The following is a 15,392-nucleotide window of genomic DNA, read 5'->3' as shown; positions in this document are numbered from 1 at the left end:
GCAGACAGGGTATTTGTGGGTGGCCATAACAAGACTCATAGTAGGAAGATTTACAAAACAATGTTTTTCTTACCCTTGGACTCAGGGTACTAAATCATGAGCATAGGGATTCCCTTTCTGGAAAGACAACCCCCACTAAACACCCAAGCCTTACCTTGCAGAGAGCTGAGTTCTGCCTGCCCCTATCTCCCAGCCCCTTCAGTGCTCTCTCTCCCAAGTGTGGCCAAGACTCTCGGTGGGGAGCAGGGAAGGCCACTAAACTCTGCCCATTTGGTGTAGAGAAGGTCTTTGTAACTCTTAGTGAACTCAAGGGAAAGCAGCCTACGCAGCTTTTACAGCATTATGTCAGCTCCTGAAGTCTTCAGTTATTAGTGCGCAAGCCTCTTTGATTTGGGGACAAGGTGTTAAGGTCTTCTGGCTGTGGAGGAGTGACTCTTGGGTGGTGGTCTTTCTGTTTGGAAGCTGCTGTGTTAGCAGCTGGCACCATTTCAGAATGGAAAGAAGATGAGAGAAAACGTGTCTGTGTGTGACCTCTGGGCAGAAAGGATTCTCAGTCATCTTCCCAATGGCTGTGACTTTCTGAGGTTTGTGGTTGAAGAGGATAAAGCAGATCATTTTGGGTTTGGGACTCTTGTGAAAGTGAAAGTCGCTCAGTTGTGTCCGACTCTTTGTGACCCCAAGGACTATACAGTCCATGGAATTCTCCAGGTCACCATACTATAGTAGGTAGCCTTTCCCGTCTCCAGGGGATCTTCCCAACCCAGAGATTGAACCCAGGTCTCCCACATCGCAGGCAGATTCTTTACCAGCTGAGTCACCAGAGAAGCCCTGGGAATCTTAGGGAACTTTATTAACCATATGATGGGTTAATCATCAAAATGACAGCTCAGGCCACACTCAGAGGAATCTTGCCCCCACCTCCTTCTCCAGATGGTGTAGTGTATTTTATTACACATGGTCTAACCTTTCCTTTATTGACATTAGTGATGCTGCTGCTGCTGCCGATAACAGTAAAGATCCAGCACTTACTATGTGCCAGGCACTGCTCTGAGCATTTACCATATAGTCACTCATTTAATCCCTCAACAGGTTAGTGGTTACTCAAATGAGTGCATCTTGACCTCTTTTGATGTCACTTATACCCGTTTTCCCTGCTGCCTAGTCTCTCACAATCCCTCCCCAGTTCGGTCTCTGCTTCTCCTGCCCCCTTGTCACCCACACTCCGTGGCAGAAAACGGAGGCAGGGCCGTGACACTCAGGTTGAGGAACCTTGCTGAGGCAGCAGGGTCCCTTCCCTTCTTCTTGAGGGCTCTCGGTGGAAAAGCGCCAGGTAGACCTGGGCCTCTTGACCCTGTGGGCACCTTGGATTTCACATGGGTTCCTCCTGTCCTTCCAACACCCAGATGCCGCAGGGGCAGGCAGGACGCCTGGGGAAGTGAAGCAGGCCTAGGGGTTAGGCCCAGGCACACCTGCGGTCTGCACACTGATGCGGTAAAAAGGGACCCCACTTCCAACCAAGAAATATATTCTCGTTCCCGTTTTTGTCAAAACAGCGGACACAGCTTTCATTTTCCCACTTCCTGTTGTCATAGGAACCAGAGGGAATTCTGTACTGGAAGAGAAACAGCAGCACGATCGCCATTGTCATAGATGTCCACTGGCACTTGATGGGGCAGGAAGGAGACAGGCAGGGTGCGTGGGGACTGTGGTAAACTGGAAGGCACATGTCCAGTCACCAGAGGGCGGCTGCTGCTCCGCCCCAGACCTCTAGAGCTTCCAGTTTTCTGAGAGAAGCCGGAAACTGCTGTTTTGTGCAGAAATCTTGCCGTTTTTAAAATGGTAATTTAAATTTAGAAACAGACAAAAGCCACTGTATGGCCAGACCAAACTTGTGGTTCCTAGTTGGTGACCTCCAAATTCATTAATGCTCCTTGTCACAAGATGGTCCTACCCTTGGGTAAAGGAAACTGGGATGTTATCTGCAAAAGCATAGGAAAGAAAGCTGTGAGTCAGATTGGTTTAAAACCTCTTGGAGGTGCCTGATATGGTTCAGTTCCAATCTCTTTAACCTTTGCAAGCACAGTAAGAGCTGACCAAGACAATGTTCCTGATCTCTGCATATACACAACTTTGGCTTGTGTCCATTTGGTTTTATTCTGATTTCCAGCTGGTCCTTACAGTTCCAACACTCAGTACTGTCCGAGCAGCCTAACCTCTGAGCTTCAGTTCCAGATTCCTGGGACCAAGAACTCAACTGGTTCTGACTGGGTCTGACTAGTGCACCCCTAGTTCAATCAGCTGTGTCTAAGGAAAGCGGGGTCTTGGGATGAAAATCTTCTCCATCCTGTCTGGGGACAGGTGAGTGTGGGTGGCAGAGACACCAAAAAAGGATATGTGGACTGGGAATCGATGGTGGGATCTCTTCCTTCATCTTCTGTGGGTTCCCTGCTGAGAACCTAAGCAACAGTTCATTTTCTACTCCTACATTTTACTCATTTCTGAGCGTACAAAGCACCATTACCCAAGTTTGTTTTCTCTAAAGTACTGCCTAGGTTTCTCGGGAGCTAAGTCTTTTGGATGCAGGCTTTCCAAGTCTTGGCTTCTCCTCCATCAGGCCTTTCCAGCAGGTTCTTCCTTTCCCCACAGAAAGGCCCAGTCTCCAGATGGAGCTCATCCTTGGCAGGCTACTGCAGAAGCAGGAAAGGGAGTGCATCTTGTGTAAAATAAAAACATCCAGAAGTGAAATGTATTTTGGCACATTGAAGGAATGTTTTCTTAAAAAGCTGCAAGTTAGTTGCAATGGTGAATGGGATTGAGTCCTTAATTTCTCTTTCTGTTTTCTCATTGTTAGTGTATAGGAATGCAAGGGATTTCTATGTATGAATTTTGTATCCTGCAACTTTACTATATTCATTGATTAGCCCTAGTAATTTTCTGGTGGTATCTTTGTGGTTTTCTTTGTAGAGGATCATGTCATCTGCAAACAGAGTTTTACTTCTTCTTTTTCAATCTGTATTCCTTTTATTTCTTTTTCTTCTCTGATTGCTGTGGCTAGGACTTCCAAAACTATGTTGAATGGTAGTCGTGAGAATGGGCACCCTTGTCTTGTTCCTGATTTTAAAGGAACTCTTTCAATTTTTTGCCATTGAGGATAATGTTTGCTGTGGGTTTGTCATATATCACTTTTATTATGTTGAGGTATGTTCCTATTGTCCCTGCTTTCTGGAGAGTTTTTATCATAAATGGGTGCTGAATTTTGTCAAAGGCTTTCTCTGCATCTATTGAGATAATCATATGGTTTTTATCTTTCAGTTAATATGGTGTTCTACATTGATTGATATGTGAATATTGGAGAATCCTTGCATCCCTGGGATAAAGCCCACTTGGTCATGATATATGATCTTTTTAATATGTTGTTGGATTCTGTTTGCTAGAATTTTGTTGAGGATTTTTACATCTCTGTTCATCAGTGATATTGGCCTGTAGTTTTCTTTTTTTTGTGGTGTCTTTGTCTGATTTTGATATGGGTGGTGGTGGCCTCATAGAATGAGTTTGGGAGTTTACCTTTGCCTGCAATTTTCTGGAAAGAGTTTGAGTAGGGTAGGTGTTAGCTCTTCTCTAAATTTTTGGTAGAATTCTCCCGTGAAGCCATCTAGTCCTGGGCCTTTGTTTGTCTGTTGATTACAGCTTTAGTTTCTGTGCTTGTAATGGGTCTGTTAAGATTTTCTGTTTCTTCCTGGTTCAGTTTCAGAAGGTTATCCTTTTCTAAGAATTCATCCATTTCTTCCAAGTTGTCCATTTTTCTGGCATATAGTTGCTGATAGTAGTCTCTTACGATCTTTGTATTTCTGTGATGTCTGTTGTGATTTCTTCATTTTCGTTTCTAATTTTATTGATTTGATTCATCTCCCTTTTTTTCTAGATGAGTCAGGCTAATGGTTTGTCTATTTATCTTCTCAAAGAACCAGCTTTTAGTTCTGTTGATTATTGCTATAGTCTCCTTCAGTGAAAAGAATAAATTACTTAGAAATAAATTTACCTAAAGAAACAAAAGACCTATATACAGAAAACTCTAAAACACTGATGAAAGAAATAAAAAATGACACAATTAGGTGGAGAAATACACCATGTTCATGGATTGGAAGAATCAATATAGTGAAAATGAGTATACTACCCAAAGCAATCCATAGATTCAGTGCAATCCCTATCAAGCTACCAATGGTATTTTTCACAGAACTGGAACAAATAATTTCACAATTTGTATGGAAACAGAAAAAACCTCAAATAGCCAAAACAATCTTGAGAAAAAAGAATGGAACTGGAGGAATCAACCTGCCTGACTTCAGACTCTACTACAAAGCTACAGTCATCAAGACAGTATGGTACTGGCACAAAGACAGAAATACAGATCAATGGAACAAAATAGAAAGCCCAGAGATAAATCCACACACCTATGGGCACCTTATCTTTGACAAAGGAGGCAAAAATACACAATGAAGAAAAGACAATCTCTTCAACAAGTGGTGCTGGGAAAACCGGCCAACCACCTGTAAAAGAATGAAACTAGAACATTTTCTAATGCCATACACAAAAAGAAACTCAAACTAGATTAAAGATCTAAATGTAAGACTAGAAACTATAAAACTCTTAGAGGAAAATATAGGCAGAACACTCTCTGACATAAATCACAGCAAGATCCTTTATGACCCACCTCCCAGAGTAATGGAAATAAAAACAAAAATAAACAAATGAGACCTAATTAAACTTAAAAAGTTTTGCATAATGAAAGAAACTCTTAAGCAAGGTGAAAAGGCAGCTATCAGAGTGGGAGAAAATAATAGCAAATGAAACAATTGACAAAGAATTAATCTCCAAAAATATACAGGCAGCTCATGCAGCTCAATACCAGAAAGATAAATGACCCAATCAAAAAGTGGGCCAAAGAACTAAACAGACATTTCTCCAAAGAAGACATACAGACAGCTAAAAAACACATGAAAAGATGCTCAACATCACTCTTTATCAGAGAAATGCAAATCAAAACCACAGTGAGGTACCATCTCATGCCAGTTAGAGTGGCTGCCATCAAAAAGTCTACAAACAATAAATGCTGGAGAGGGTGTGGAGAAAAGGGAACCCTCTTACACTGTTGGTGGGAGTGCAAACTAGTACAGCCACTATGGAGAAGAGTGTAGAGATTCCTTAAGAAACTGGAAACAGAACTGCCATATGACCTAGCAAACCCACTGCTGGGCATACACACCAAGGAAACCAGAAATTAAAGAGACACATGTACCCCAATGTTCATTGCAGCACTGTTTACAATAGCTAGAACATGGAAGCAACCTAGATGTCCATTGGGAGATGAATAGATAAGAAAGCTGTGGTACAGATACACAATGAAATATTACTCAGCAATAGAAAAGAATGCATTTGAGTCAGTTCTAATGAGGTGGACAAAACTGGAGCCTATTATGTAGAGTGAAGCAAGTCAGAAAGAGAAACACCAATACAGTATATTAATGCATGTATATGGAATTTAGAAAGACAGTAACAATGACCCTAACTGCAAGACAGTAAAAGAGACTCAGATGTAAAGAACAGAGTTTTGGACTATGTGGGAGAAGGTAAGGGTTGTACAATATGAGATAATAGCATTGAAACATGTATTTTACCATAGGTAAAATAGATGACCAGTGTAAGTTCAATGAATGAAGCAGGACACTCAAAGCTGGTGCTCTGGGATAACCCAGAGGGGTGGGGTGGAGAGGAAGGTGGGAGGGGGGTTCAGGATGGGGGAGACACATGTACACCCGTGACTGATTCATGTCAGTGTATGGCAAAAACCACCATAATATTGTAAAGTAATTAGCCTCAAATTAAAAATAATTAATTTTTTTTAAAGGAGCAAGTTAGGTTTTAAGCAACATATTGAGAGGATATTGCAGTGATTTTAGCCCCAGAGACTACAGGCCACATACTTCCTGCAGAATTTGGCCCACTGCTTGTTTCTGGAGAAGGAAATGGCAGCCCACTCTAGTGTTTTGCTGGGAAAGTCCCATGGACAGAGGAGCCTGGCAGGCTATATAGTCCATGGGGTCTCAAAGGGTCGGACCCAACTGAGTGACTGAGCACACACGCACGCTTGTTTTTATAAAGTTTTATTGGCACACATTACACCAGGCGTTTAATTCTTGTCTGTGGCTGTTTATTGCCCTGCATTATCAGCAATGAGTAGATACAAAAGAGCCTTTGCAACCCACAAAGTCAAAAATATTTCCCACCTCGCCCTTTTAGAAACAGTTTGCCAACCTCTACTTAGTTCACTTATCTAAGAATCTCCTCAGACTGAGAACAATAGTTATGATTATGTGACGTTCTTGGAAAAAGAGAGTTGATAACTCAGCAGTCCTAGATGAGTCCTGGGTAATTCAAAATAGGAAAAACGTTTGCTCTTTTGTCCAATGTGAGTATTTCAGTAGACTGGTCAATTCCCACCTTTGTATTTTTAGTTGAAATAGTTAGACAAGAGTTCCTGGACTTGGGTTTATGGATGTATCTATTGCAAGTGAATGCTTCTTGCCCATATAACTTAAGTAGATTTTTAACCCACCGATTGAGTTTGTATCTTTGAAGCAAGCCTGCCTCTTATACTTTTATTACTTTTCTGTTTATAAAAGTGGTATAAGTGGTATAAGTAAAAAAAAAAAAAAATTAGAAAATGTACACATAGAGAAGAAAAAAGAAAAACTGCCTTAATTCTATCACTGGATTCCCTCTCAATCATGTATGATATTATATATGTGATTTTCTTTCACAAAGTCAGAAACATATACCTACTGTTTTGCAATATGTTTCAAAAAGTTAACATATATAACATTATATAACATTTATATCATTAACTCATATCATTAAGTGTTCTTTTTTAACAGTTTCTCATTATTGTTTAGTATTTTCACATGTGTATTTCATGATTTACTTAATTCCTTATGGAAGTCCATTTTGATTGTTTCTGAGGGCTTACCTGGTGGCTCAGATGGTAAAGAATCTGCCTACAATGCAGATTCTTTGGTCAGGAAGATCCCTGGGTCGGGAAGATCTCTTGGAGAAGGAAATAGCAACCTACTCCAGTATTCTTGCCTGGAGAATCCCACGGACAGAGGTACCTGGTAGGCATGGGGTCGGAAAGAGCCAGACACGACTGAGTGACTAACCCTCTTGATTGTTTCTAGTTGTTTGCTATATTAAAAAATGACATTACATTTCTCTCTGATTATTTCCTTGGGATAAATTCCTGGGGTTAGAATTGTTGGCTCAGAAAGTGTGAGCATTTCTGGGGCTTTCAGTTGACAATGCCAGTCTGCCCTCCTGGTATGAAAGGTATGAAAGCACCCAGGTTTCATAGTGTTGTATTTTTACTCAGAAGCTTTTGGGAGGTTGAAGGTTGGTTTAGGTGACCTTAACTTCAGCCCTAGTTTGCTGGAACGCTGATGCTAAGTGACTGTTTCATTGGCTTCTGTCCCTTGCAGGTTCCCCCTCCCAAGCCACCCCGCCAGCAAGGAGGCTGGACAGACGACTTCATGAAAGTTTCCAAGTGAGTGCCAGCAGCTCAGGGTTGTGGGGTGGAATGGGGGACATTGCAGTCCTGTATTCTTCTGTTTTTTTAATAATAGCTCTGTTGAGATGTAATTCATATACCTGACAATTCACCCATTGGAAATGTACAGTTGAGTCATTCTTAGCATATTCAGAGTTGTATTATCATCACCACAATCACTTTTAGGCCGTATTTATTACCACCCCTTCTTACCCCATACCCATTATCAATCACTGCCCTTATCCCCCCAAGCTCCCCTGCCCTAAACAACGACCAACCTGTTTTCTGACTCTCTGATTTGCCATTTCTGGACATTTCGTGTAAATGGAATCGTATACCGTAAGTCTACTGCATACCGGCGAGTTCTGTCCTGAGAGCTTGTTCAGAAGTCCAACAGAGTTAGCCTAGGTACGCCCCTAACACAGTCAGCTGTATAGTACTGTGCTGTAACACTTTTCACACAAATAATGCGTACATAAAAAACAAACACAAAAACTAAAACATTTTTAATCTTACAATATAGTACCTTGAAAAGTACAGTAATACAGTTCAGCAGCTGGCATACAGGGACTGGCACGCATGTTTGCATCTCTGAAAGTCTACAACCTGAAGGTTCGTATGTTGGGGATTTACTGTATTATGTGGTCCTTTATGAGTGACTTCTTTCACTTGGCATAATGTTTTAAAAGTTCATCCATATTTTAACATTTGGTGTTCTTTTTTTTTTTTTTAGTTGGAGGCTAATTACTTCACATTTCAGTGGGTTTTGTCATACATTGATATGAATCAGCCATAGATTTACACGTATTCCCCATCCCTATCCCCCCTCCCACCTCCCTCTCCACCCGATTCCTCTGGGTCTTCCCAGTGCACCAGGCTGGAGCACTTGTCTCATGCATCCCACCTGGGCTGGTGATCTGTTTCACCGTAGATAATATACATGCTGTTCTTTCAAAACATCCCACCCTCACCTTCTCCCACAGAGTTCAAAGGTCTGTTCTGTATTTCTGTGTCTCTTTTTCTGTTTTGCATATAGGGTTATCGTTACCATCTTTCTAAATTCCATATATATGTGTCAGTATGCTGTAATGTTCTTTATCTTTCTAGCTTACTTCACTCTGTATAATGGGCTCCAGTTTCATCCATCTCATTAGGACTGATTCAAATGAATTCTTTTTAACAGCTGAGTAATATTCCATGGTGTATATGTACCACAGCTTCCTTATCCATTCATCTGCTGATGGGCATCTAGGTTGCTTCCATGTCCTGGCTACTATAAACAGTGCTGCGATGAACATTGGGGTGCATGTGTCTCTTTCAGATCTGGTTTCCTCAGTGTGTATGCCCAGAAGTGGGATTGCTGGGTCATATGGCAGTTTTATTTCCAGTTTTTTAAGAAATCTCCACACTGTTTTCCATAGCGGCTGTACTAGTTTGCATTCCCACCAACAGTGTAAGAGGGTTCCCTTTTCTCCACACCCTCTCCAGCATTTATTGCTTGTAGACTTTTGGATAGCAGCCATCCTGACTGGCGTGTAATGGTACCTCATTGTGGTTTTGATTTACATTTCTCTAATAATGAGTGATGTTGAGCATCTTTTCATGTGTTTGTTAGCCATCTGTATGTCTTCTTTGGAGAAATGTCTGTTTAGTTCTTTGGCCCATTTTTTGATTGGGTCATTTATTTTTCTGGAATTGAGCTGCAGGAGTTGCTTGTATATTTTTGAGATTAATCCTTTGTCTGTTGCTTCATTTGCTATTATTTTCTCCCAATCTGAGGGCTGTCTTTTCACCTTACTTATAGTTTCCTTTGTAGTGCAAAAGCTTTTAAGTTTCATTAGGTCCCATTTGTTTAGTTTTGCTTTTATTTCCAATATTCTTGGAGGTGGGTCATAGAGGATCTTGCTGTGATTTATGTCGGAGAGTGTTTTGCCTATGTTCTCCTCTAGGAGTTTTATAGTTTCTGGTCTTACATTTAGATCTTTAATCCATTTTGAGTTTATTTTTGTGTATGGTGTTAGAAAGTGTTCTAGTTTCATTCTTTTACAGGTGGTTGACCAGTTTTCCCAGCACCACTTGTTAAAGAGGTTGTCTTTTTTCCATTGTATATCCTTGCCTCCTTTGTCAAAGATAAGGTGTCCATAGGTTCGTGGATTTATCTCTGGGCTTTCTATTCTGTTCCACTGATCTATATTTCTGTCTTTGTGCCAGTACCATACTCTCTTGATGACTGTGGCTTTGTAGTAGAGTCTGAAGTCAGGCAGGTTGATTCCTCCAGTTCCATTCTTCTTTCTCAAGATTACTTTGGCTATTCGAGGTTTTTTGTATTTCCATACAAATTGTGAAATTATTTGTTCTAGTTCTGTGAAAAATACCGTTGGTAGCTTGATAGGGATTGCATTGAATCTATAGATTGCTTTGGGTAGAATAGCCATTTTGACAATATTGATTCTTCCAATCCATGAACACGGTATGTTTCTCCATCTGTTTGTGTCCTCTTTGATTTCTTTCATCAGTGTTTTATAGTTTTCTGTGTATAGGTCTTTTGTTTCTTTAGGTAGATATACTCCTAAGTATTTTATTCTTTTTGTTGCAATGGTGAATGGTATTGTTTCCTTAATATCTCTGTTTTTTCATTGTTAGTATATAGGAATGCAAGGGATTTCTGTGTGTTAATTTTATATCCTGCAACTTTACTATATTCATTGAATAGCTCTGGTAATTTTCTGGTAGAGTCTTTAGGGTTTTCTATGTAGAGGATCATGTCATCTGCAAACAGTGAGAGTTTCACTTCTTCTTTTCCTATCTGGATTCCTTTTACTTCTTTTTCTGCTCTGATTGCTGTGGCCAAAACTTCCAACACTATGTTGAATAGTAGTGGTGAGAGTGGGCACCCTTGTTTTGTTCCTGATTTCAGGGGAAATGCTTTCAATTTTTCACCATTGAGGGTGATGCTTGCTGTGGGTTTGTCATATATAGCTTTCATTATGTTGAGGTATGTTCCTTCTATTCCTGCTTTTTGGAGAGTTTTAATCATAAATGAGTGTTGAATTTTGTCAAAGGCTTTCTCTGCATCTATTGAGATAATCATATGGTTTTTATCTTTCAATTTGTTAATGTGGTGTATTACATTGATTGATTTGCGGATATTAAAGAATCCTTGCATTCCTGGGATAAAGCCCACTTGGTCATGGTGTATGATTTTTTTAATATGTTGTTGGATTCTGTTTGCTAGAATTTTGTTAAGGATTTTTGCATCTATGTTCATCAGTGATATTGGCCTGTAGTTTTCTTTTTTTGTGGCAACTTTGTCTGGTTTTGGAATTAGGGTGATGATGGCCTCATAGAATGAGTTTGGAAGCTTACCTTCATCTTTAATTTTCTGGAAGAGTTTGAGTAAGATAGGTGTTAGCTCTTCTCTAAATTTTTGGTAGAATTCGGCTGTGAAGCCATCTGGTCCTGGGCTTTTGTTTGCTGGAAGATTTTTGATGACAGTTTCGATTTCCTTGCTTGTGATGGGTCTGTTAAGATCTTCTATTTCTTCCTGGTTCAGTTTTGGAAAGTTATACTTTTCTAAGAATTTGTCCATTTCATCCAAGTTGTCCATTTTATTGGCATAGAGCTGCTGGTAGTAGTCTCTTATGATCCTTTGTATTTCAGTGTTGTCTGTTGTGATCTCTCCATTTTCATTTCTAATTTTGTTAATTTGGTTCTTCTCTCTTTGTTTCTTAATGAGCCTTGCTAATGGTTTGTCAATTTTGTTTATTTTTTCAAAAAACCAGCTTTTAGCTTTGTTGATTTTTGCTATGGTCTCTTTAGTTTCTTTTGCATTTATTTCTGCCCTGATTTTTAAGATTTCTTTCCTTCTGCTAACCCTGGGGTTCTTCATTTCTTCCTTCTCTAATTGCTTTAGGTGTAGAGTTAGGTTATTTATTTGGTTTTTTTCTTGTTTCTTGATGTAAGCCTGTAATGCTATAAACCTTCTCCTTAGCACTGCTTTTACAGTGTCCCATAGGTTTTGGGTTGTTGTGTTTTCATTTTCATTCATTTCTATACATATTTTGATTTCTTTTTTGATTTCTTCTATGATTTGTTGGTTATTCAGAAGCATGTTATTTAGCCTCCATATGTTTGAATTTTTAACAATTTTTTTCCTCTAATTGAGATCTAATCTTACTGCACTGTGGTCAGAAAAGATGACTAGAATGATTTCAATTTTTTTGAATTTTCCAAGACCAGATTTATGGCCCAGGATGTGATCTATTCTGGAGAAGGTTCCGTGTGCACTTGAGAAAAAGGTGAAGTTGATTGTTTTGGGGTGAAATGTCCTATAGATATCAATTAGGTCTAGCTGGTCCATTGTGTCATTTAAGGTTTGTGTTTCCTTGTTAATTTTCTGTTTAGTTGATCTATCCATAGTTGTGAGTGGGGTATTAAAGTCTCCCACTATTATTGTGTTACTATTAATTTCCTCTTTCATACTCGTTAGTGTTTGCCGTACATATTGCGGTGCTCCTATGTTGGGTGCATATATATTTATAATTGTTATATCTTCTTCTTGGATTGATCCTTTGATCATTATGTAGTGTCCTTCTTTGTCTCTTTTCACATCCTTTATTTGAAAGTCTATTTTATCTGATATGAGTATTGCGACTCCTGCTTTCTTTTGGTCTCCGTTTCCATGAAATATTTTTTTCCAGCCCTTCACTTTTAGTCTGTATGTGTCTCTTGTTTTGAGGTGGGTCTCTTGTAGACAGCATATATAGGGGTCTTGTTTTTGTATCCATTCAGCCAATCTTTGTCTTTTGGTTGGGGCATTCAACCCCTTTACATTTAGGGTAATTATTGATAGGTGTGGTCCCGTTGCCATTTACTTTGTTGTTTTGGGTTCACGTTTATACAACCTTTCTGCATTTCCTGTCTAGAGAAGATCCTTTAGCATTTGTTGAAGAGCTGGTTTGGTGGTGCTGAATTCTCTCAGCTTTTGCTTATCTGTAAAGCTTTTGAATTCTCCTTCATATCTGAATGAGATCCTTGCTGGATACAGTAATCTAGGTTGTAGGTTATTCTCTTTCATTACTTTCAGTACGTCCTGCCATTCCCTTCTGGCCTGGAGGGTTTCTATTGATAGATCAGCTGTTATCCTTATGGGAATCCCTTTGTGTGTTATTTGTTGTTTCTCCCTTGCTGCTTTTAATATTTGTTCTTTGTGTTTGATCTTTGTTAATTTGATTAATATGTGTCTTGGGGTGTTTTGCCTTGGGTTTATCCTGTTTGGGACTCTCTGGGTTTCTTGGACTTGGGTGGCTATTTCCTTCCCCATTTTAGGGAAGTTTTCAGCTATTATCTCCTCGAGTATTTTCTCATGGCCTTTCTTTTTGTCTTCTTCTTCTGGGACTCCTATGATTCGAATGTTGGGGCATTTCACATTGTCCCAGAGGTCCCTGAGGTTGTCCTCATTTCTTTTGATCCTTTTTTCTTTTTTCCTCTCTGCTTCATTTATTTCCACCATTTTATCTTCTACCTCACTTATCCTATCTTCTGCCTCCGTTATTCTACTCTTGGTTCCCTCCAAAGTGTTTTTGATCTCATTCATTGCATTATTCATTTTTAGTTGACTCTTTTTTATTTCTTCTAGGTCTTTATTAAACATTTCTTGTATCTTTTCAATCTTTGTTTCCAGGCTATTTATCTGTAACTCCATTTTGTTTTCAAGATTTTGGATCATTTTTATTATCATTATTCTAAATTCTTTTTCAGGTAGATTCCCTGTCTCCTCCTCTTTTGTTTGACTTGGTGGGCATTTTTCATGTTCCTTTACCTGTTGGGTATTTCTTTGCCTTTTCATCTTGTTTAGATTGCTGTGTCTGGAGTGGGCTTTCTGTATTCTGGAGGTCTGTGGTTCCTTTTTATTGTGGAGGATTTACCCAGTGGGTGGGGTTAGACAATTGGCTTGTCAAGATTTCCTGGTTAGGGAAGCTTGCGTCAGTGTTCTGGTGCGTGGAACTTGATTTCTTCTCTTTGGAGAGCAATGCAGTGCTCAGTAATGAGTTTTGAGATGGGTCTATGTGTTAGGTGTGACCTTGGGCAGCCTGTATGTTGACGTTCAGGGCTATGTTCCTGCATTGCTGGAGAATTTGTGTGGTATGTCTTGCTCTAAAACTTATTGGCTCTTGGGTGGTGGTTGGTTTCAGTGTAGGTATGGAGGCTTTTGGACGGTCACTTATTACTTAAAGTTCCATGTAGTCAGGAGTTTTCTGGTGTTCTCAGGTTTTGGGCTTAAGTCTCCTGCCTCTGGATTTCAGTTTTATTCTTCCTGTAGTCTCAGGACTTCTCCAACTATACAGCACTGATAATAAACCTTCTAGGTTAATGGCAAAAAGATTCTCCCCCATTAGGGACACCCAGAGAGGTTCACAGAGTTACATGAAGAAGACGAGAGGGAGGAGGGAGATAGAGATGAGCAGGAGGAGAAAAAGGGGGACTCAAGAGGAGAGAGACAGATCTACGCAGCTGTCTGTTCCCAGAGTGTTCTCCATAGCCCAGTCACCTACAAAGATTCACAGAATTGGATTGGGAAGAGAAGGGGAAAGGAGGAAATAGAGGTGTTCTGAGGTAGAAAACAGAGAGTCAAGATTGGGAGAGAATAATCTTCGGTTTAAAAATAGGGCTTCTCTTCTTTTTTTTGTAAGGTTATAGTGTATTGAAAATGAAAATTAAGGAGTAGTAGAGGAGTACTCTAGGACGTTAAAAGAAATAAGAGAAAAAGAAAAACAGAAAATAGAAGAGAAAAAGGAAAGAAAAAAAAAGAAGAAAAAAGAAAAAAAAAATTTTTTTTCCCCTAATTAAAAAAATCGTAAAAATCTATGAAAATGAAAGTTAAGGAGTAGTGGGGGAGTAGTAGGGAATTTTAAAGGAAAATAAAAGAAAAAAGAAAAAAAAAGTAAAAATATATCTAGGAGTTTCTCTGGAGCTGTTGCGGTCATTGTGGGTTCGGCTCAGTTTCAGATGGCTCCTAGTTCCAGCTTACGCTTCTCAATATCTACAGGCCCCTTCCGGTGTAGTCGGTGTTTTCTAGAGGGATTATAATCTGTTTCACCAGTCCCTTCTGAAGCGGTTCCCTTTGTTTATTTGGCTTCTGTTTGCCGGTCTCTTCAGAGCCTCATTTCCGCCCTGACACAGGCGGGCGGAGGTGGACTCTTATTCAGGTAGCTAGTTCTGTCGCTCTGCGGGGAGGGGCTGGCGCTGTGGGGAGGGGCTGGCGCTGCAGGGAGGGGCTGGCGCTGCGGGGAGGGGCTGGCGCTGGGCAGGGAGGGGCTGGCGCTGCGGGGAGGGGCTGGCGCTGCAGGGAGGGGCCGGCGCTGCCGGGAGGGGCTGGCGCTGCTTTCTCCGTCTGCGCTGCTCAGGCTCCCGGCTGTTCTATATGGAGCGCGCCCCGCGCTGCGCGAGGTTCCAGCCCTCGGGTGTTCCACAAAAGCGCGGAACGAAAAGCTGCGCCTGCTCTCTGTGCCTTCCCCGTCAGAGCGGTCCAGGCAGCCAGGGGCTTGGTTGGCGCACTCTCCCCAGGTGTGGCGCGCCCGCTCCCTTCCGCGGACCCGGTCTCAGTTTCCGCTGGCGCCAGTCGGGTGCGCGCGCCTTCTGCCCTCCGCGTCCGCGTCCCCAGCCCCAGTCCCCGCCCGCGCCGGTCGGGTGCCTGCGCCCTGTGTCTCGCCGCGAACTTCCCCTCCCCCCTGCCTCCTGCCTCCGGCGGGGCTGGGCCGGTCCGCAGCCTGCGAGCTCTTCTTTGGACTTTCTT

The 15,392-nt window shown here is 41.1% G+C and overlaps 1 protein-coding gene across 1 annotated transcript in view; it reads left to right on the top strand.

The window, feature by feature from the left end:
* Window positions 1-15,392, top strand: part of IFT43 (intraflagellar transport 43) — a 110,886-nt gene that overhangs the window by 36,548 nt on the left and 58,946 nt on the right. Inside the window, exon 3 of the mRNA XM_061156561.1 lies at window positions 7,530-7,594. Within this exon, the coding sequence (XP_061012544.1) occupies window positions 7,530-7,594 (65 nt within the window). The remainder of the gene's footprint in view (window positions 1-7,529; window positions 7,595-15,392) is intronic.

Source organism: Dama dama, chromosome 12 (genome assembly GCF_033118175.1).
Source record: "Dama dama isolate Ldn47 chromosome 12, ASM3311817v1, whole genome shotgun sequence".
Taxonomy (NCBI): domain Eukaryota; kingdom Metazoa; phylum Chordata; class Mammalia; order Artiodactyla; family Cervidae; genus Dama; species Dama dama.
The sequence above is the reverse complement of the archived record's forward strand: the minus strand, read 5'-3'. Positions and strand labels throughout refer to the sequence as shown.